Source organism: Octopus bimaculoides, chromosome 13, assembly GCF_046866305.1.
Source record: "Octopus bimaculoides isolate indiv1 chromosome 13, ASM4686630v1, whole genome shotgun sequence".
In the NCBI taxonomy this organism is placed as follows: Eukaryota; Metazoa; Mollusca; class Cephalopoda; order Octopoda; family Octopodidae; genus Octopus; species Octopus bimaculoides.
In genome coordinates, this window is record NC_142940.1 from 63,488,182 (window position 1) to 63,510,414 (window position 22,233).

General features: G+C 37.3%; 1 protein-coding gene across 2 annotated transcripts in view; it reads right to left on the reverse strand.

Annotated features, from left to right (window-relative positions):
- Window positions 1-22,233, reverse strand: part of LOC106884293 (bridge-like lipid transfer protein family member 1) — a 208,567-nt gene that overhangs the window by 23,445 nt on the left and 162,889 nt on the right. Inside the window, exons 55-60 of one of the 2 annotated variants that reach the window (XM_089361980.1) lie at window positions 17,937-18,195; window positions 14,770-14,927; window positions 13,412-13,425; window positions 11,691-11,881; window positions 5,653-5,873; window positions 1,778-2,038 (exon numbers count right to left, since the gene is read on the reverse strand). In XM_089361980.1, coding sequence (XP_089218106.1) covers window positions 1,778-2,038; window positions 5,653-5,873; window positions 11,691-11,881; window positions 13,412-13,425; window positions 14,770-14,927; window positions 17,937-18,195 — 1,104 coding nt within the window. Of the gene's footprint in view, window positions 1-1,777; window positions 2,039-5,652; window positions 5,874-11,690; window positions 11,882-13,411; window positions 13,426-14,708; window positions 14,928-17,936; window positions 18,196-22,233 lie in introns of those variants that run through there. The other variant, XM_089361979.1, reaches the window with a different exon arrangement.

Below are 22,233 nucleotides of genomic sequence, written 5' to 3' on the forward strand. Positions count from 1 at the left end.
CAAGACAGTGATATAATAACCAACTAAAGCAAAAACCATTCAAAATCTTTAATACTCATTCATCTTTCCTTATGAGCAATCGTCCATTTTGAAAAGAAAATGGTAAGGTGGGTGTGGCTTCTTTGAAAGTAATCCTAGAAACAGAGGCTTATAGAAGAGGCCAGTATGAGAGGGAAGCAGACTAAAGAAGGACTTCTGGACCCAGCTGCATCACAATGCCCATGTCCTTATTAACAGGGTTCTTTCAGATGAACAAACAAACAATTGGTTTATAAAACAAAAGAAATAAAATAAAATTCCCATAACAAAGATGTCAATGATGCTGATGCTGATGTTCCGAGTTGAAATCCCACCATGATCCACTGTTTCCATTCTTTTACTGTTAATAAAATAAGTTCGAGGCTCCATATATAATCCCCTGTCCCCTCCCTGCCCTCTCTAAACTGTGTGACCTCCTGTCTTTGTTCATTATTTCCCCATAATTATATGACAATTGAAGCCAATCAATAAAACACAATTAGCCAGTGTTTATTATCTCAGACAGCCATTTGTAAATGAATGCCTGCAAATTGGTCAAATGTTTACCTTTATTACACTTGCTGAAAGATAATTGGATTTCTATTTGAAATTAATCATCTCTCAGATCTCCAAGGTACATTGGGTTCAACTGTTGCTGTTTAGCCCAAGGTTGGCCTTGATCGAGTAGACTCAAGACCATCCAGTCTTTTTTACTTTTCAGGGACTCTCTCTCTCTATTTCTCTCTCCTTAGATGCCATATTCAGAACATAGGACTTAGGTAATTATGTCCTTCCACAGTTCTCTGTTCTTTGATTTCTGTAACAGTTCAACTCCTTGATGCTTAATGTTCCTTTCTGCCGACCAGTTCGTCGAGCCAGACATCCATATCATCCTCCCCCTTTCTCTGCTTCTTTTCCTTTCAATCTTTCTGGACGTCATTAAATTCTCCAGGCCTTCTTTCCTCATTATACAACCAAAAAATCTCAGTTGCATGGCCCTTATTTCAGGGACTCTATCATCAAATGTGTCCCTTCCTTTTTTAAAATTTGAAAGATTTAGCTATCATTTCTAATGATTCAAGGAAGCACATGTAGGCCCTTTCCTTGGGTCATCAGGACTGTATAATTCTGTTTGCTGATGAGTGGTAAATCTTCTCCAAGAAAACCTCCATACAGAACTCCAAGTCAACAAACCACCTGGTAATGTTTCAGTAAAACTCATCCCAAATACACTATGTAAAAAAAAAAAAAAAAAAGCTTTTGGCTAGCAGTCTGTCGTGTCACAACTTGGAGACCAAAAAAGCTGGTTTTGTGACATTTCAGACAGACCTTTCATTATAGAATGTGAGGGAGCAAGTAACCATACCCGAATGTAAATTGGAAAAGAAGGGAGGTTTGAGAGTGGGGTGCATGAGTGCAACCAAGAGAAAGAGATTACAGGAGTCAGGGAGAGATAAATAAAAAAAAGAAAATTCTGCCATGGACAAATTAATGCCAGCCAGAGTTTCAATTGGTCAAAATTGGGAATCCAGCCAGAAAGTTTGATGACAGTTGCTTCTGGCAGGACCCTAATGGAGGAGGAGGAGGAGCCTGATGACTCTATCCCCACCCTCCTCGCCCTCCCAGGAATAGCGGCTGGAGATGACAAATGGATGGATGTATTACGGACTAATCATACAGAACAAATTAAGAAAACCTATCTACTTCAAACCTGTTTTTTCTTAGTTCTTGAAATTGGTAAAAAGAAGTTTCCACTCACCTCCTTCAGCACTCTTCTGGGCTTCTGTAGCAAATATGATGTCAGGTTCGTTAATGGTGAAGATGGCCCAAGACTTTGAACGGAAGTTGAAGCCATGGAAACAGGCAAGAGAAAGATTGTTGCCTTTAAGTGTAACCGTTCCTCCCAAAATAGTACCTTCCTTTGGTAAAGGTGATGGCAACATGGAAAAACTACATCCAGCAGCAACAACCAAGACTTTCTGCCAATGTCGATGATGCCAAACTGAACTGTAGCTTACTCCTACAACAAGAATATTAAAACAGTAAGTAATAAAATAAAAAAAAGAAAACATGACTTCAAGATTTCCCTTATTTGGCATTTAGTTTAAATTTTAGGTTTAAGGATATTTTCATACAAAATTTTCAAGTTAGTAAACCAACATTGATTAAACGACAGGGATAAATTTCATTCTTAAGTCGCAACATAAACACATACCATTATTAAAGGAATTTGTAATATTAACTGCATAAACATGAATCATGGCAATTGTGTATAAAAAAAAAACTACCAAAACAAAGATTTGTAACACCAAAGAAGACCTGAGAGTTAAACTAATACATCTGTTTGTTGTTTACACACCATCTTCGTCTTTTGTTTTTTTGTAAATTCTCAACAAGGTTGGCCTTCTTCACAGAATTCTTCTCTATGGAGCCAAATCCTGGACTTCAAAGAAGAGAATATCAACATCACTATGATAGTATATACAACAGGCGTCTCATGGGGGCTCAAACCATCACATGACATGAGTACAAGAACAAAGAGATTTACAGACATATTTCACTCATCTCTATTACTGTTGCTTAATAACAAGTAGGTTTTGCTAGCCACTGCTATTTTTTAAAATTTCTTTATAGTCCACAGGGGGACAAACAAGGTCAGTCAAAAGGATTAAGTTGATTACTTCGACCCCAGTGCAAAACTGGTACATCTGGTACTTATTTAATTGACCCTGAAAGGATGAAAGGCAAAGCCAACCTCAGCTATTGTGCTAAATACCAAGCCATACCAGATGTTAAATTTTAGATTTCCACACCATAAGAGAGCATAAAAACCACCACTCAACAACCTACAATTTATTGGTACAGACATGTAACATGAAACTGAGAATGTACCAAAGTAATGGAAGACAGGGATTCTTGGTGCAGAATGGTGAAATTCATCTCATTTGCAACTGCTTGCAAAAGTATATTTTAGTTGCAGTAGACTATCTCAGACACTGGTTAATGTCCAAATAATGAGGCTGTCAGTCTACAGAATAGTGTGGTATACCACAATACAGTCACATCACTCGATCACTCCTTCCAGTCATAAACATGTACCATACAAAACATATCCAATCGTTCTAAGTAACGAGAGCAATAGATAATTGACAACTTGAGTGATTCTATACTATTGATTTCTACCATTTGATGTGGCATTGCTATAAAACATTCAGTTGGTTGTATTGTTCCCCATATTTATTTTACTGGGGTTGCGAGGGTGAAAAGCTAAATGAATTTCAGAATGTAATGACACAAGATATTTTTTGGTAGACAGAAACTGAAAGAAGCTCATCATATGTGTATAGGGGCGAGGTTGTTTGTGGTGTGAGGTGTGTGTTTTGTGTGCATGTTACTTGACATCATGTGTTAGTAACAAGTGTCATCATCATACAAGTATTGACCATTTCCAATTTTCCATCAAACCATGTCTTGGAAACAGGAGAGGGTTGGCAACAGGAAAAGCATCCAGCAATAGAAATGCAAGGGGTTACATTAAAATGATGACAATGATATATATACTTGTGACTGGCAACGAATAGTAATACTGATTGATGTAGCTAGCCATAAACTGGAACTTAACTGAGAGCCACCATGGTATCCGACCAAATAATATATCCCTCCAAAACCACATTTTATATATATATATATATATATATATATACACACACACACACACACACGTCCATATATACTCATGTGCACAGTGACTGATTAATGCACAGACATGTGTATTCTTAACAGGATTCTCAAACAGAATGACAAAACACAACAAAGCAGGCCTTCAAATTACAATCCATCCCATGAGCTTCCACATTTTCTGTATCTACCCCCTGTTATTCACCAGGCTTGGGTCAGCCTGAGATGCAAACACATACATACGCTCATATATACACAAACACACACGCAATGTAACAAATTATTTGTTGTGTGTTTTTACAAGTAATTTCCTGAAGATTACATTTATAATAAAACAGTAGAAAGATGTGGGTGGGGTGGGGGAGAGTTGAATGGGGGGTGCTGGCATTTGAGTTGATGGTAACAATGTTGTGTACAGAGAAGTGTGCAGGAAATTGAATATTACTGCCAACAGATAAGATTAGTCTAAACGGGTAATCCACTTAAATGGTGACAAAGTGAAACAGAAGTGCGCTAACAACCAGTAGAGATTGGATTGACATTAATACAGTTCTGGCAGATATGCATGTCATGTGTGAGGGGGAGGAGAGAGGCAGACAGGAGGGGAAATGTGGAGGGGGGAAAAGAACAGAAAGAATAAGAAGGAGAGGTGGGGGGAGAGAGAGAGAGAGAACAGAGAAAAAGGGGTGGTATTTAAGAGAGTGAATAGAAAAGGAGAGATTTACAAAGTGGGGTGATGGGGAGAAGGGGAAATAAAGAAGAAAGGAGAAGAGGAGAAAAAGAATAGAGTACGAAGGAAAAGAGAGAGAGAAAGACGGAGGGAAGACAAGGAGAAGGGGTGGGGAGAGGGAGGGAAAGTGAAAGATTGAATGGGGGGGGCTTTCAGTAAATATCAAGGAACATTAAATGCAAATATTCAACATATACACACATACAGACAGACAGACATATTCATACATATCGTCCAACCCATGCCAGCATGGAAAGCAGACTTTAAACGATGATGATGATGATGATACATCCATATAAAAAGGTACATGCACACCCAGGAACATAAACCTCAAAAAACAACAGCAACAACTTTGGCAGTTGTTCTTATTTCTTTTTCCTAATTTATCGTGGCACATTCATTCCTTCATCACTGCAATATTCTTCTCAACTCACCAGTATTCAAACAATACATAAACATACACACCTCTCGCACATATATATACATACGCACGTATGTTTGTACAGCTTTTATGACAACATTCCATTTGTAAAGTGAAATAAAAATTCAGAAGAGATGTCTTTTGTTGTGTCTAGATTTTTGTTTATATCTCTTTTTTTTCTTTTTTTCTTTTTCTGAGAATTCTTGATTACACAGAAAGTTTCTCAGCCAACGATGGCATAAAAACTAAGAAGTTATACTGTTTTTCCCCTGAAACTTGCTTCCATTTATTGGAAAACTAATGCTAGTTTATTTAGGCTGCAAGCTCAAAATGACAGGTCAGTGAATTAATTTAATCTGATATATACTGCAATAATGATACCAAAGACTTTGTCAATATGAACAAGAGAAAAAAAAAAACTGCAGCTTGGAGTGACATGTTCGTCTTGGTAATGAGAGAATTTGAGCAATTTAACCAAACTGTAAATTAGTCGAAATTCATCAAGTAATTTAGCTGCAAGACAACGTCTATCTGAACAAAACTTCTCTATGCAGAGTACCCAGAAAAAATTTATCTTTACGAGAAGTAAAGAAAGGTATTTTTTTAGTGCACCAAAACAGTGGCATTTTAAACAGATCATGAATACTCTGTAAATGGTATTCATGTCTACTTCTTAGACGTGGCAAGTCAGGAGCCCATCATCCGACTAAGAAACGCAGAGAGGCACAAACAGTAAAAACCAAATCTCAATATATACACCAACATCTAGATTGCAATCAAAATGGACATCTTGTCATATACGTACCCAAATCTTCTGAGTTTTTGCGTTTGGTAGATGATTTGCTCTTCATTGATCCCCCAATTGGTCCAAAAGCAGAAAGGACCCTCTTGCTGTTAGTGAGATAGGTGGTGAAGAACTCTTCTAATTTGGCAGCCATTTTTAACAGGTCTGGGGTAGTTGACCGTGAAATCATGATATGGAATTTATCCCAGTCCAGTGTTCCATGGACAAACAATATTGCTGGTCTAAACCCAAAAAAGAATATACATATATATATATACACATTTGTTATTAAGATGGAGCATAAGATTTTTACACAACATACAGAGTGAGTTTTGTTACAATAACCAATTATTTTCAATTGATGCTACCTTTATCTTATAACACCTAAATTATCAATATTGAAGGAAACTCTAATTATTGGTCCTTCACATTTAAGAGCAAAGAGTAATGCCTGATGTAAAATATCATTAATTCATTTTATAAATATATATATGCAAGACTGCAACCAGGCACAAGTATTGCTGTGTGCTTCTAATCTCCTTGCACAACAACTAGGGTATAGACTTGTAAATAAGATTTGCAGCTGCAAATCCTTTAGGTTTTTAAGTATCAATATTTGCAGAAAGCTGGGTTGAATTCTGTCTCATTATGACAAAAGGTAACTTAACCATGCAATAAATAGACATCAATAAAACAAGTAAAATATGAACATCTAAAATCCCTGTAGATGCTACCCCAGCATGGCCACAGTGCAATGACCAACCAGTAAAAGCAGATAAATTACTCAACCGTGAATAATTCTGCAACAAATGGCTAGATTTTATAATTGCAATAATGTTGTTCCAACATTGACAATATTTAGAGTGTGTGTATGTCAAAGCTTTCATCACATTTTTCCCATAAAATCATAGCATTTGTTTGATGTATAAACAATTATTGACAATAGGTGGGTGTTATAGGGTTAATGTGTTACTGTTGTGATAATCATTTTTATCTATTCAAGAGAAGTAGAAGGCCAAAAAGTAAAACCTGTCTCAATTTGAGTTTGCAGACCCATCTAAAGTTTTTAGTCCAGCACTGCTATTAATACCAACTTTCCCAGCTTTGAGGCTGACTAATAAAAATTAGAGCAATTGTTTTCAAAAATGCCTTCACCAGAACATAACCACAGAAAACTAAACAAAAAGGAAGAATGGAGAGAGAAACAAAGGTTAAAGGTTTCCAGCAGATTTAAAATGAAACAGGGAAGCAACGTTAATATGTTAGATTGAAGAGAAAAACCAAACAAACAATAATGGATATTCTGTTTCTTTATTAATTCATAGCCACCAATGTTAGCTCATTCCTTTAACATATACAGCATCATCATCATCATCACATACAGTTGCCATTCCTTTATATAGATTGTGTTATAACCAAAAATTCTTTTCACATAGTAGAGAAAATGAATTTTTCTTAATCTATTTACACAGACTCTGCAAGTTAAGAAGAAGAAGAAACTAATTATTATCACCAGATCAAAATAAACCCCTTTGGTGAAATGAGTGAATTTCTTGCAACAGTTTCATTTATTAAAGCTCAGTCTCCAAAATCGGATCAATAAAAAAAAAAAATCTACCCAATCCAGTTGTATTATTTCCTTTTAAACTTAGGAATACCGAGCATTGTCTAAATTCATTGAAGGTTCAATCAGATAAGAGGAGCAAAGAGAATGACATGTGCAAGAAAGCATTTGAAATTGTAAGAGTTTTTAGTATTGATGATGATGATGATGATGAGGTGAGGGTGAGAGTTATTCATAAACCTTGGAATGGAAGTTGCCAGCAAGGTTTCTCACACAAACAGGAAGAAAATAGAAGTGACAAGAAATAAAGGACCAAGCATAACAGAGTTTGAAATGGATGTGGAAGGGTGGTGGGGGAGATGCAGAAAGAGACAAACAGACAGACAGAAAATATACTACATAGTTCCATTACCATCTGACAATATCACAGCAATAGGGGGTGTTCTTACTGAATTGAAAGAAATGTCACTAAAGAAATTTCTATTTACTCCATTTTTGTCACATCATGGAGAAATATTGCTTTACTTATACCAGGTGAGGATTGGCAACAGAAAGGGCACCAGGCCATAGAAACATCAACCAAAACAAATTCCATCCTGTCCATGTAAGTACGGAAAAGCATGGTGGTTAAAGCAATTTTTTCATCTATTTATTTATATAAGAATTGTCCAAGTCTTTGTAAACACTAAATAGGAATATTCTCTTTGCCTTGTGATATTGTTGTTTTGTTTTTGTAGTGTACCTACCACTCCAGATACATGACCACCAAATTAACAGTTCCCTAACATTCTTCACAATAAATGACATTAATGGAATATCCTTCTAAGGCAGCAGTTCTCAACCATTTTTATTACCTGTAGACTCCTTTCATTCCAACTCTACTGGATCTCCATAACCATTAGATGGTTTTAAAAATTAGTAAGGTGGGGGGGGGGAGCTGGCAGACTCGTTAGCACGCCAGGTGAGATGCTTAGCAGCATTTCATCTGCTACTACATTCTGAGTTCAAATTCCGCTGAGGTCGACTTTGCCTTTCATCTTTTCAGGGGGATGATAAAATTAGTACCAGTTACACATTGGGGGAAGGGGGGGGGGGGCAATGTAATCGGCTTAATCCCTTCCCCCAAATTTGAGGCCTTGTGCTTCCAATAGAAAGGACATGTTAATTAAATATATAATTAGGATCATAAACAGCTTATTGCACATAAACTTTTACAACAAACTCAAGTATGCCCTCCTCCAACTTACCCCCAGGGTCATATGGACCCCCGGTTGAGAACCAGTGTTCTAAGGGAACACAAGAACTGGCAGTCATCGGTTTGTAGTGCAAGCTACCAATTGTCAAAGTCTATTATAAGCATCTGAGAGAAGAGAGCAATTTGACCAACTAGGATGCAAACCATTTTTAAACGCATTGACAAGCAATACAATACAACACAGACCATATACTCAACATATTTCTCTTTGAGAAACAATGCTAGCCTTCAAATGAACAATCAGCCTCACTCAATCAAATAACAAATGGCAGTCAGGTATTTTCTCTCTTTTGCTTTTTTTTTATTTTACTCTCTGCTGGCTGACTTAGACAATAATTTTGCAGCAAACAAGTTATTTGATAAGGTATTAAGTAACATGATACACACTAACATTTGCAAGAGAATTAGATGAGTATTAATTTTGAAAGGTAGTTAACCCTTCTCCAGCCAGAAACTCGAGATAATTTCACCGACAGCTAAACTTTCAGAACAGCTGATAGAATCTCACAAAAAGGCTTTAAGCATGGCAACTCTGTTTATTGTTTATTTTTGTTTGTATTTATAATGCTATTTATACCAATAATTACTGGGTATCATGCTAACACCTTCTGCCATAACCACTGGTGTCAATATGCAGCTTAGAATCTGCATAAATATTATGAAGAAAAAAAATGAAAAAACTGCACCGTTCTAAATATCCTCTCGTAGCAACAGCAAAAACACTACAAAGCCTTCAGACCTCTGTGTGTGTGTGTGTGTGTGTGTGTTATATTCAGCTGCAGTTTACATAGATGGTGTCGAAATAAAACACAAGTATAACAAGAGTTCTGTAAATGTATTAACCTATTTCCCTGCCTACCAACATTTCATATCAATAAAAACAATGACTCGTCTGCAGCCTACACAACTCACTGCAGCGAAATTATTTCTCTTCCATTATCAATACAAATGGATAAAAGGCAGATTTCAATCGATCTTCTAAGTCTTCACACTTCATATTTGAGGTATTATGCTTTCTGCAAATCCAGGCTTTCGAAGCCAACTCACATCAGGTGATGACTAGCAACCAATAATACACTCAAGAATATTGGATCAATTAAGCTCTCTCTTCATACCAAAAAGGATGAGGTTCTTCAGAAATCTTCACCATCAGGCATGGCTTCCCAACCACATGGTTCTGGGTTCAGTCCCACTGCATGGCGCCTTGGGCAAGTGTCTTCTGCTATAGCACCAGGCTGACCAAAGCTGTGTGAGAGGATTTGATAGGAGGGAACTGGAAAAAGCCATGTGTGTCCTGCCACCACCTGACAAGTGATGGTTAGTTTACATCCCCATGACTGAGGTTCAGCAAAAGAGACTAATAGAATAAATACCAGGCTTAAAAAAAGAGTACAGTGGTCAATTTGTTTGATTAAAAGTTCAAGGCTGTGCCCCAGCATGGCCAGTCTAATGACTGAAACAAGTCGAAGGTAAAAGATCACTGGCATTACTATTCCAACATTAGAAATGGCTAATATTTAACAGAACTATTATTATTATCATTATTATTATAAACCCTTTGCATAGTTCTGTTCTACAGAGTTTCCCCTACGCCTATCCCATTACGGGAATAACACTGGACTGCTGAAACCGGACTCATATTCCACTGCAGTTATTGTTCTGCAACTCTCAAACAAGTCACTAAAGACTATTTCACCAATTCCTCCTATCTATTTACAAATCCAATATTTCTCGTTCGATCTTTGTTCCGTTACCAAAGAAACCAAAAGCTCAGGACTGCACAGAGTTTAAAACAATAAGCCTAATGAGTTGGGTGATTGCTACTGATAGAAGTCATCCGACAAAGAATGACATCGAGAATTAATGAATATGTCAACTGCAAATTAGTTTTAGACGAGGAATGGAAACTCGTGAATGATTGGCAAACCTAAGAACCATATGTGAAACAGATCATCATCATCATCCTTTACTGTCCCATTTTCCATGCTGGCATGGGTTGGATGATTCAAAAGGAACAGACCAGCCAGAGAATTGCACCAAGTTCCAATGCCTGCTTTGGCATGGTTTCTACAGCTGGACACTCTTCCTGGTGCCAACGCCTTTACAGAGTGTGGACTGGGTGCTTTTTTTCCATGGCACCAATAATGGTGAGGTCACCAAGGACCCACAAGACAAGACGCTCTCAACTGAGAGGGGCACAATATTGCAAGATATGGAATTATGATACAAGGACAGGAGCAGGTGTCTTGTTGATATAAATGTTAAGAAATACTTTATCGATTATACCAAGGCATCTGACAGTAAAATATGTTATCTCAAAATAAAAAAACAAAAATGTAATGCGAGCAATCAATAGAGGTAAAAAGTGAAGAGGAAAAATTAAGAAAGTGATTACTCATACATTAAGATGACCTTTGTGGGGGCATGTCACTCAGTGGTTAGGGTATTCTGACCATGGTCAAAGGTCATGAGTTTGATTCCTGGTGGCACATTGTGCCAGTGAGCAAGACACTTTATTTCATGTTACTCCAATTCACTCAGCTGTAGAAATGAGTTGCAACACCACAGGTGCCAAGCAGCATCAGCCCCTTTGCCTTTCTCTTGGATAACACTGGTGGCGTGGAGAGGGGAGGCTGGTATGCATGGGCAACTGCTGGTCTTCCATAAACAACCTTGTCCGGACTTGTGCCAGGTGCAATCCCATGGTCAGTCATGACCGAGGCGGGTCTCAGCATTGAGGCAAGCTTCTCATCAGTGAACAACAATTCATTATATTAACACTTTGCCTAGGATACTTTTCTATTATTTAAAAGCAGGGAGCACCAAAAGCTTCTGTCAGTTTCTTTGACACGTCCAAACTTATTAAATATATGAAGACATAACAAAAGGATGGGGTGGAATTAAATATGGGAAAAGGTGCCGCCTGACTGGCTCATGTGCCAGTGGCACTTAAAAACACCTTACGAGCATGGTCATTGCCAGTACCGCCTGACTGACTCCCATGCTGGTGGCACATAAAAAGCACCTACTACACTCTTGGAGTGGTTGGTGTTAGAAACGGTATCCAGCTGTAGAAACCTTGCCAGATCAGATTGGTGTCCTCAGTCAAATTGTCCAACCCATGCCAGCATGGAAAGTGGAGGTGAAACGACGACGATGATGATGATGATGATGATGTGACCAAACATTAATCTGTTAAATTTAAAGAATTCACGCTTTCATAAAACAATGTCCACTTACCGTTTTGTAGCCAATGGCATGTCTGGTTTCATGTCGGCATCAAGAAGCCACTCATCCCTGAAGTGGAGCTTCAGTGAGCTTATACGGGTCATCAGGACACTGGAACCCATGTAGTCAAGGCGAGCCTCAGCAGCAAACAGAGAGAGACCAGATTGGTGGTCTGGAGGGTTTCCTTGTTCTGGATCCAGTAACTGAAGAAGCAAAAGAAACAAGTAAAGCAACACGATCATTAATTACTAATTAAATACTAATCAAACTACAATAACAAAATTAACTTTTACATATTTCTTACTGATGAGATTGTAATTTTCTTTTTTTCAACAGTTTTATTTCCATCATCGGTTTTATTGTCAGATACGTACTTAGTAATAATCTGGATAATCTGGATTTGAACTACAAATCTTTAATTCTAAACCAAATGTAACAACATTTATCCATTAGGCCACTAGAAACTTGTTCATCTCTAAAAATGAGAACTTTATTACCAGCAGCTCCAGATATTTAAACATTTATCTTTACTAGTTAACCTCTTTATTCCTTGAAAGTCTATTTCCCATATTGCACTTCATCCTTATTGTCCTGGTTCATCTGCCACATACAAAGTCTACTTTCTCCATTAGACTGCTGCCAGAGATTCTACTGCACCCTTTGTGTGTGTCCATAACTTGCACTGGGTACTCTGCATAGAACTTCTACATGTTGAGCAGGGTGGTTTCCCTGTTTACTAGAACTTTGGGTTTTGCTAAATTAACTTCAAGGCTCTTTGATTCTAGGTTTTGCTTCAATAGCTAGAATTTCTTCTCCAGTTCTACAACACATTCTGCTAAAAGATCAAGGCCATCAACATACAGTAGATCCCAAGGGCAACCCATCTTAAATTCCTTTGTTATGGCCTGTAGAGCTATGATGAACACAAAGAGACTGAGAATCAAGCCCTGGTAAACACTTACCTTACACAAAATTCGTTGCTCTACACATTGCTAACTTTCACCTCACAAACAGAAACATGGCTTGCATAGCTCTAACAAGTCATTCACCAACCTCAGAGACCACCAAATCACAAAGTGAAAGACCCTTTTAAAGGCTTTCTCTAGGTTGAACAAAGCAAAGCAGCTTACTTTTAGTTAAATACTTCTCCTACAATTGTCTTACTAGAAAAAGAGCATCAATACCACCCTCCCTGGCACAAAACCAAACTGCATCTTGTGGAGACGAATTCTCTTCCTAAGAAACTGAGCTCCAACTCTTTCCATAACTTTCATGACCTGCTCCAGCAAGCTGATAACTTTGTAATCACTTCAAACTAAGGCACCTCCTCCTTTCCCCTTGTAACAATTATTCAGTATAATGCTGCTGCTGCACCAGACATCAGGTTCAACACCCTCCTGTATAACCCGATTAACTTTACAGGTGACTGGGCTGTATTCTACTCCAGATATTTTAAGCACCTTAACAGTGATTCCTTATAGACCAGGGGCTACAAACATGTGCAAGCCTGTATGCATGCACACACATACACTCTGTGGGAATCACATGTCTTTTATATGCAGAAAATGAATTTCAATAACCAGATAAACACCAAGAAGAAGAAATAACAAACAAATAATAATAATAATAGTAAAAGAAGTTGTATAGCATGGCACACAAACACAAAATACAACAAAACACATATTAGGTATAAAAGAAAAAAAAAAGAAAAAAGAAAAAAAAAAGCTTATAACACTGTTCGGTTCTACTTAATTCTAATTCTGAAAGCAAATATAATATATATATTTATCAACATCAGAGCTGCAATGTTCTTTGACTGCAGCTAACAAAGCAAAGTGCAAAGCAATTTGAGACGGTAAAGGGAAAGTCTATTTTTAATAATTAGCTTTGTAGACATATGACAATATCTTTGATTCTGTTAACTGAAAGAAGAGATAAAGAAGTGAATTTCAATGGTGTATGTGTTTAATAAATGGCCCAACACTACAGCCAAAAATGTAACAAAATCTATTTTAGCTCCAGTTTTAGAGTTAAGTATGTTGCCAAACATGGACAAGAAAGTAATAAAAATACAAAAGTGAATATAAACTAAAATAGCTACAATACATCTATTCATAACATTTCTGAAGTGAAACAACTCACAGTAAAACCTAATTGGAGGTGGTGGCCACCAAAACAATAATTAGAACAATAATTGGTTTGTTTTGTTTTGACTTTTTTTTTTCTTTTTAATGTATGCAACACAGTCAGAAAATGTGTTCATTTCCCCAGAGGGTAATTTTTACTAACAATGTCTGCATTTTAAGTTTGAAAAAGAATCAATTGGATTTTAAGTGAATTCATTTTGAATCAAGGCAAATATAAATAGAACAAAGAGAATGGTACTGGGAAACTTATTGAAAGGTGAAGAGATAATATCTTGTTATGGTCATTGTGGTAGTTAAGTCTGACTGCAGTATCAGAACTGCTCTCAAGTTAAGATCAAAAGCGTTCTATCCATGACCATCCCAGCTTTATTTCAAACATAGTGTATCTGAGACATTATGTCAGGTATTGTTTTTTTTTTTAAACTGTACAATGGGATTTAAGGAAGATTTGACTGCTATGTCTAGCAGGTTGAATGGTCATTAAGAACCCCCCTCATTAACTTAGACAATGAAATTTATTACTTTATTTACTTCAGTCTGGCTGGCTAATCACAGGTAATATTACTTTCACAGTTGAGTGCTTAAAAATGGTGAGGACAGGTATTCAACTGTGAAAATACTGGCTCCAACACTATGCAAATGCAGAAATTCACAAGAGTCTCACTGACACAGGAAAATTATTGCAGAACAGTAATAAAAATAAAAGAGAAAAACCTTCATCTCAGACAGTCATCAGCTTTTTTTCTACACAAACTGCTATTTATTAAATAGCCACTTCTTTTTACAACCTCTTTCACACAGACTTCTTGAGACTAATCAAAACCATTATTTCACACTGTATAGGAACTGATTTTAAAGACCAGCTGGAAGGATGGTCACAGGCAGAGAGGAGGAAAGGCATAAATGCAGGATGCAGACCAGAAGAAGAGAATGGCATTACTTACAGTATGTATGGAGGTCCTGGAGATCAATAGTTCCACCCACAACACCGCCTTTCGAGACAAGCATAGAACTGCCCAATCCTGCAGTAACTTTCATGTTTTTATGGCCAAAACTATCAATAGAGAGTCGGCCCTGGCTCTTGATATCTTTGGTGGCCCAACTTTGGAGAAAAGAAAAAAAGAAATTGTAAAAATAACAACAGCAGAGGAAACTTGGCTAGACAACATTTCATCCATAAAATTAAATAAAAAGACTAAATAGCCAAGAGTAGTCAGATTATATCAATAACAACAGCAACAGTTATGCAAGGCAACTCACAAATGAACCAAAGTATTTTAGCTCACATGATAATGCAGATGAAATTTTATTCAGTGTTTAGAAAATGCGTAAAAAGTAAAAATTTAAAGAAACGTGTAGGAGGCATTATGTGTGAGAAAGCAGATGGGTGTGTGTATGAGTTAGTATGCATGTGTGTGGTGTTTGGATGCACAAATGTAAGCTTGCGTAGGGCATACGTTGATATATTCCTGTATATGCATACAGATCTGTATATATGTGGTTAGATTGGAGCCTGGTGCAGCCGCCCAGCTTGCTAGTTGTCAGTCAAACCATCCAACCCATACCAGAATAGAAAGCAGCAGCAGCAGCAGCCGCCGCCGCCGCCGCCGCCGACGACGACGACGACGACGACGACGATAGGGTACACATACATCAGGAGTGTTTATGCCAGGAGTATTTATGGTTTGCTGTGCTTGAGAACACAAGACAAGCTAAGTAAATATGTGGTTGCCCCTGCATACAGGCTTGACCCCTACATCCCTCTTCAGTTGAGCATTCCTAATCTTGCAGGCTTGTGGGTATCAGTGCCAAATAAAAGCACCCATAATGGTACTGCGTAAAAGCACCCAGTACACTCTGTAAAGTGGTTGGCATGAGGAAGGGCATCCATTCATAGAAACCATGCCAAAACATACATGGAGCCCAGGCAGCTCTCCAACTGACCGGCTTCTCTCAAACCGTCCGACCCATGCCAGCATGGAAAATGGATGATGATAAGAGACATCTGTAGATGCCTGAATCCAACAAACATAAATGGTATATTTCCCAAAGTGAACTTCACTGCAAGTTTCTAGTGTTGCAGACTTGAAGGACAATGATAAGAGACAGACAGATGGATCCACTTCAGCCAGTTTTAAGTGGACAACAGACAAAAGGTCCAGAGATAATTTCAAATGAATACAACTTCTCTATAAACTGCATTGTGTTACTTCTCATAAAAAATTCATTTCTTGTAGCAATTTATTCTTATCGCTTATTTCAAAAATGACCCCAGGGGGAAATGGAAATCAAAGGCATTGTCTGCCAGCAAGATTTCAATGCAAAACATTGGTGGTACACCAAATTGTAAAGCATCTCATTTGGGTTTCTCAACTATGTCCGCTTTCTAAAACCTCTCCATATAAAAGGAGAAGTGATGCGTCTTTTTTCTTTTCTTTTTGATTTAAAAAAAAAAACGTTCTGTCACACACACACTAAAAATGTAAAAGGAGAAAGAGAAAGTAGTGGCTATACTATTACCACAACCACACTACCACCATCACTACAACAACCAACAACTGCCACTACATCAACCACAACCACCAACACAGCACAACGACCACTAATAAGACAACAACTTCCGCTATTTGCACAACAGTGACCACCACCACCACCACCACCACCACCACAACTAACAGTGAGAATGGAAAATGGAAACAAAGAGCTAAACCCACAAACCCAATCTCTAATCTCTATCTCCCAATCATTTGTCTAACCGGATTCTCAGTACGTAATTTCTTGTACGTAATTTAATTTAATAATAGAATTAATAAATGTACGGCATTTATCTATTTATCTTTGTGGAGAAAGAGGGAGGCAGAGCTTTCACTAATTTATTGGCAACTGTGTCTTTATTTTTATACACACACACACACACACACACACACACACACACACACACACACACACGTTACATTCTTCATTTTATCTACATCTTTTGTTGTTGGTGTTTTTTTAGCTAGACATCAATAAAATGTCATTATCAGCACTAATCTCTATGCTGGGAAAAAGTGTATACATCGTTGGCAAACTGATGTAGGAGAGAAATATTATGTTGCTGTTCTCTTGTTTTACTTATAAAACTTCATATAATTGCAGCAATAATAATAACATTACTGAGATACTGGCAGAATATTGTGGAAAAAACAAAGCTATTTTACAGGATATGCACAAAAATTCCCCACTCTGTGTGTGTGTCTCTCTCAGAATTGTTCTACCCATCTATGTAATAACTTCTTCCCCTTCCAATATTCAATATGGCTTAGCTAAAATACACCAAACTGCTTGAGCTAACAAAGAAGTCTCTCTCTCTGTGTTTGGTTGAGAATGTAGAAATGGCAGCCAAGAAAATCTTCAAGCCACACAGACATGATGTCTCATACTTACTGATTAACTTCATTTTCGTCTCAAAATCTTGAAAGCCTGTGAGGAACCATGGCATGCAAGTACACACACATTTTATAAGAGAACACAGGCACACATACACATAACAAATAGTTTTATAAATATCTCATCTTTTACTTGTTTCAGTAATTAGACTGTGTCCATGCTGGGGCACCAATTTGAGGAACTTTTTTAATTGCATTAACTGACTCCCGGTAATTTTATTTCTAAAGCTTGGTACTTATTTTATCAGTCTCTTTTGCCAAACTGCTCAGTGATAGGGACTTAAGCCAACACCAGTTGTCAAGCAGTGGTAGGGGACAAACACACACACATGTGTATACATATATATATGCACAACATGCTTCTTTCAGTTTCTGTCAACCAAATCCTTTCATAAGGCTTTTGTCAGCCCAAGATCCTAGTGGAAGACACTTGTCAAAGGTGCCACACAGTGGAACTGAACTCAGGACCATTTGGTTGGGAAACAAGCTTCTTGCCACACAACCACACTCCTTGCACATCCATAGCATCTCTCTCTCTCTCTCTCTCTCTCTCTCTCTCTCTCTCTCTCATATGCATGCTTATAACCCTCACACACGCACAATGAGAGAAACTCTAGAAAGGTGGAAAAGAACAAAAATATCTAAAAAATAAAAAAAAGAGAGAAAGAAAAACGGAAACTTACGTTGTATTGCCCATGACATTACTCATGTTGACGTTGACATCGAGGGTGGACAAGTTGACGGCAAACAGCACCAGCGTCTCCCATGCTGTGGACACACCAGCAGTCTGGTGGCCCGAGTTGTTACGGTGCCGGCCCAATTCTGGGGAGAAATACTGACCAATTCCAGACTTGTTTTTGGAGGATGTTGCCTTTGGTGGTGGTGCACTCACTGTGTCAAGATTGGGTGCGTCTGGGGATGGTGGGACTGATGTACTGATACCTGTAGGAGGGGGGAGGGTGAAAGGGTGAGAGGAATGAGAGAGAGAGAGAGAGAGAGAGACATATAAGATTGCACAGAGTAACAATGGGACTAAATGAAGTGACATTCAATTTTAGATTAGAGGCAACTGTAGGGAAGAAGGGTGGGGAGGGAGAGAGAGAGAGGGGGGGGGAGAAAGGAGGGGAGAAAAGTAATGAGGAAGGAGATGGACAGATAGACAGGGGGGGAAGTCTAAAAGAAAGAAAAGGAAGACAGAAAGACTAGCGAGAAGAAAAAGAGCAATAAATGAGAGAGGCAAGAAGGAATGGAAGAGAAAAAATAGAAAGAGGGGATGGAAAGACGAGAGCTGAGACAGACAGACAGACGTGATGGAGATTAAGAATAATAGGAAAATAGAGAAGAAAGCAATTGAATGAGTCTTGTGAGTGGATCTAAAAAAGAAGTCCGTGTGTGTGTAATTGTCTTGTTTATTTGAAGCTTTTTTTTTTTCTGTGGTCTAAAACAATTTTTAAAAACTCTTCCATTTATGGCCAAATAAGTAAAAACCCAGGACTCACACATTTTGTCCAGCCTTCTCTTCACGTACTTTTCTTTCTATATAAAGGATTTGACAAAGCAGTGTCTAATGGCTGTTTATTCTGGCATTCACAATTAACCAAATATCAGACATTATAAACTTTGCATCACTATTCCAAAAGTTCTTTGTATTCCAAACTTCTACATTTCGTATCAAGTTAATTTTCACTTCAATACTTAGAATTTGCTTCTTTTTTTTTTTTTTCCCCCTTTATTGCATGTATATCAAAACATCTATGGGGGGAGGGGGAGAAGCAAGAATCATAGAAGGAAGAGAAATTGAAAGAAGAGTTACGAAATCATATAATCAGAGGAACAAAACAGTGAGAGGTGGGGGAGAAAGAGAGAGATATGAATTGAGAGAGAGAGATGAACTAAGAGAGAAAGAAATGAACTGAAAGAGCGAGAGAGAAATTGATACACAGAAGGAGTAAATAGTGTGTATATATATATATGTATATATATATATATATATATATATATATATATATATATGTATATATATATACTAACTAAAATTCAAGTGTTTAGTAATTTTTAAAAAAAAACAGTTTTAAGAGAATATTTTAATATTCATAAAATCATGTAAAACACTGCATTTTATTACATTTTGTGTCTCCTCGAATGGATAATTAACAATTATGAAAATAACCTCACTTAACTGTCTGAAACGAAAACAAAAACAAAAATTTAAATTGTTGATTGAAGTGTCTACAATGCTGTCCGTTTTATGGGCTGCTGCCGCTTTGGAATTTTGTTCATGTTTCATATTGATCTCAGTCTCGATCTGTATGGTCTGTTTGCTACTTTGTGAAGATTTTCTTTTATTGCCTGACCACAGTTCCAGTTGAGCCCATCCTAGCTTCTTTTCAGAATTACATTGATATCACTTTCAATTCCCTTCTTTGCTATCCTCAAACTCACAAAGAAAATATTAAAGAAAAACACCCTAAAGATACAAAAAATATTGACTGAAACAATTTCTCAGGTCACTAAACCTGCAATGAATTTAACAAGACATCTAGAGTTTAGTAATTAAGTGGAATACTGCAAGGAGACATCCTCTCACTAATTTCATAAACTTTCCCCACTCCTCCACCCAGCAAGCTATGCCTAATACAGCAGAGGGTGTTAAACTAAACTTTTTCCACCACTTTTTATACATAGCTCTACCACAAATGCAAATATGTGTTAGCACAGAGTCTCCCTCAAAGAAAGGGCAAAAAAGAAACACAGGTTAAAAATAAGGCCCCACTAAACTGTTATCACTTGTTTTATATATTTAATGAGCAGAAGAGATAAAACTATCTTCTGCACATTATCAGTCTCCCAAATTGCACTCATCTGCCATTGATTATTAAGTGTCTTCTACCCAAGGTTATAGTAAAAGACACTTGCTCAAGGTGCCAAGCAATGGAATTAAATCTAAAGTCATATGTTTATGAAGAGAACTTTCAAATTATTCTGCTGTCACTGTGTTAGTAAAAATCTTAATCTAATTCATAATCGTTATCAACATTCTACTGCTTTTGTTTTTCAACATTAAATTAATACTAGCAACACCAACGTCTTTGTTTTTTTTTTATATAAAACAATCCCCCCCACCCTTAGCATTTTTTGCCTTCTTCATAATGAACATATTAGATGCCAACTTTCTTTTTTTATAAACCAATCCTTCTCTTAATGGGTTGTTTTTTTCTTTTTCTTTTTCTTTACAGTGACCATTTTAGATATATCAGCATTGGGGGGAGGGGGGAAGAGGAAGGACAGAACCAAATAACAAAATAATGAAATACACCAAAGAGATTAATGTCAAACCAACAGACTGTATTTGTTGAGGTGTCTTTTGTTTTATTGTATAATTCTTTTTTCCCCTAAATGAAAAATCTAACTGCACTGCCATTGCAACAGATAAACTTTGCAGCTAATCAGCACTGGTTAATAATTCATTAGATTAAACAGTTAATCTTCATTTAACACCAGTTTTTTCTCCAAAGATTGTTTTGTTAGAAAAGTCATTAAGATAGAAAAACGTGAAATAATGAAAATCAATTTTAATGAAATAAAGAATAAAAAGACTACAATTATTAAAAATATACTTCAAAGAAGTGTGTGTGTGCGTGCGCGTGTGCGTGTGTGTGTGTGTACATGTACTAAAGAGTGCACATATAAAGTTTCCCTAATATGTGTGTGACATACATTTGTTTTGGTTTAGTTTATCCCCAGTTTGGTAGGACAACCTCATATAACAACTAAAAGTCAGACTCCTCAGACTTTAAACCATTTCATCCAATCCAAAGAACCACCAATATTTCCTATGCCAAATTTCCAAACCATTTTTAAAGTGTGTGGGGTGGGCTCATATTTTGCGTCCTACACCCTAACACATCAGTACCCACCTAATCACTCAACATCACAAAGACACAACAACATCCGAGTGGGTACCACTAGAAACGCTGCTGAAGAGCTTCATTAGATTATCTGACACACTGGTTCTAAACCCTTTTCACTACCAAGGATCCTTTTCACTTTAATTTTCCAGGGGGCACCAAGTTTTCGAAAGGTCTGTCTACTCATCAAACTCATAGACAGTCCTCCCCCATCCCCACGCTACTGTTTCCTTTGCAGGGAAATACTGAGGCAAATCTGCTCAAACAACTAAGTGTACCACACCAGTAACAACATCTTTTAGAATAGGAACAGAGTGAAAGACAGTGGAGTAGAGAGAGAGAAGTTGATTGCATTAGCTGCTGTAAAGTATCAAGACTGGGGCCTTGCATGTCTAAGTTCACCCTTGGAGAAAAACATATTCTTAGATCAAATCAATTCACCGTTGCACTTCACATCTTACAAAATAAAAACTGATGACTTCCCCCAAAATTAATGAAAAAAAATAGTTTAAACATCTTCAGTTCAAAGAGTGCTTTCTCAGGCAATGCTATTACTGAACAATGTGTAGACTCCCAGAACCAAAATTCCTTTGTTTGTGTTTCTCATGTACAAAAACGAATATACTTCTGGTTGCTGTGGTAAACAGCCTCAGACACTTGTGTATTCATTATTTTGAAAAACAAAGAAAACTATTGATATTTCAGTCAATTATTTTACAGCATCAAAGAGATTGATTTTTTAGCCCCTGGTCATCCTTAACTAAGCAATGGTAATCTAACCGTTTTTTTCTGTTTAGTTCAAAGTGTATTTAGGATAGCAGTCTCAAAGCATCCTTCTCATTTCAGTTAATAGGTCTTGATTTAAAGGAAATTTGGCTGCTAGTCTGAGCAAATCAAGAAACTATGTTGAGGCTCCCTCATTAGCTTATGCCTAGAACCAGTTACTGTTTTTTAGCCTTATGTCAGACATAACACACCCGTCATCAGAGCCATCTCAGCTATAACCATTCTAACAATAGTAAGATTTCAGGGATATTTGTCAGTTATTTCTAGCAGCTTGAATGACCACATA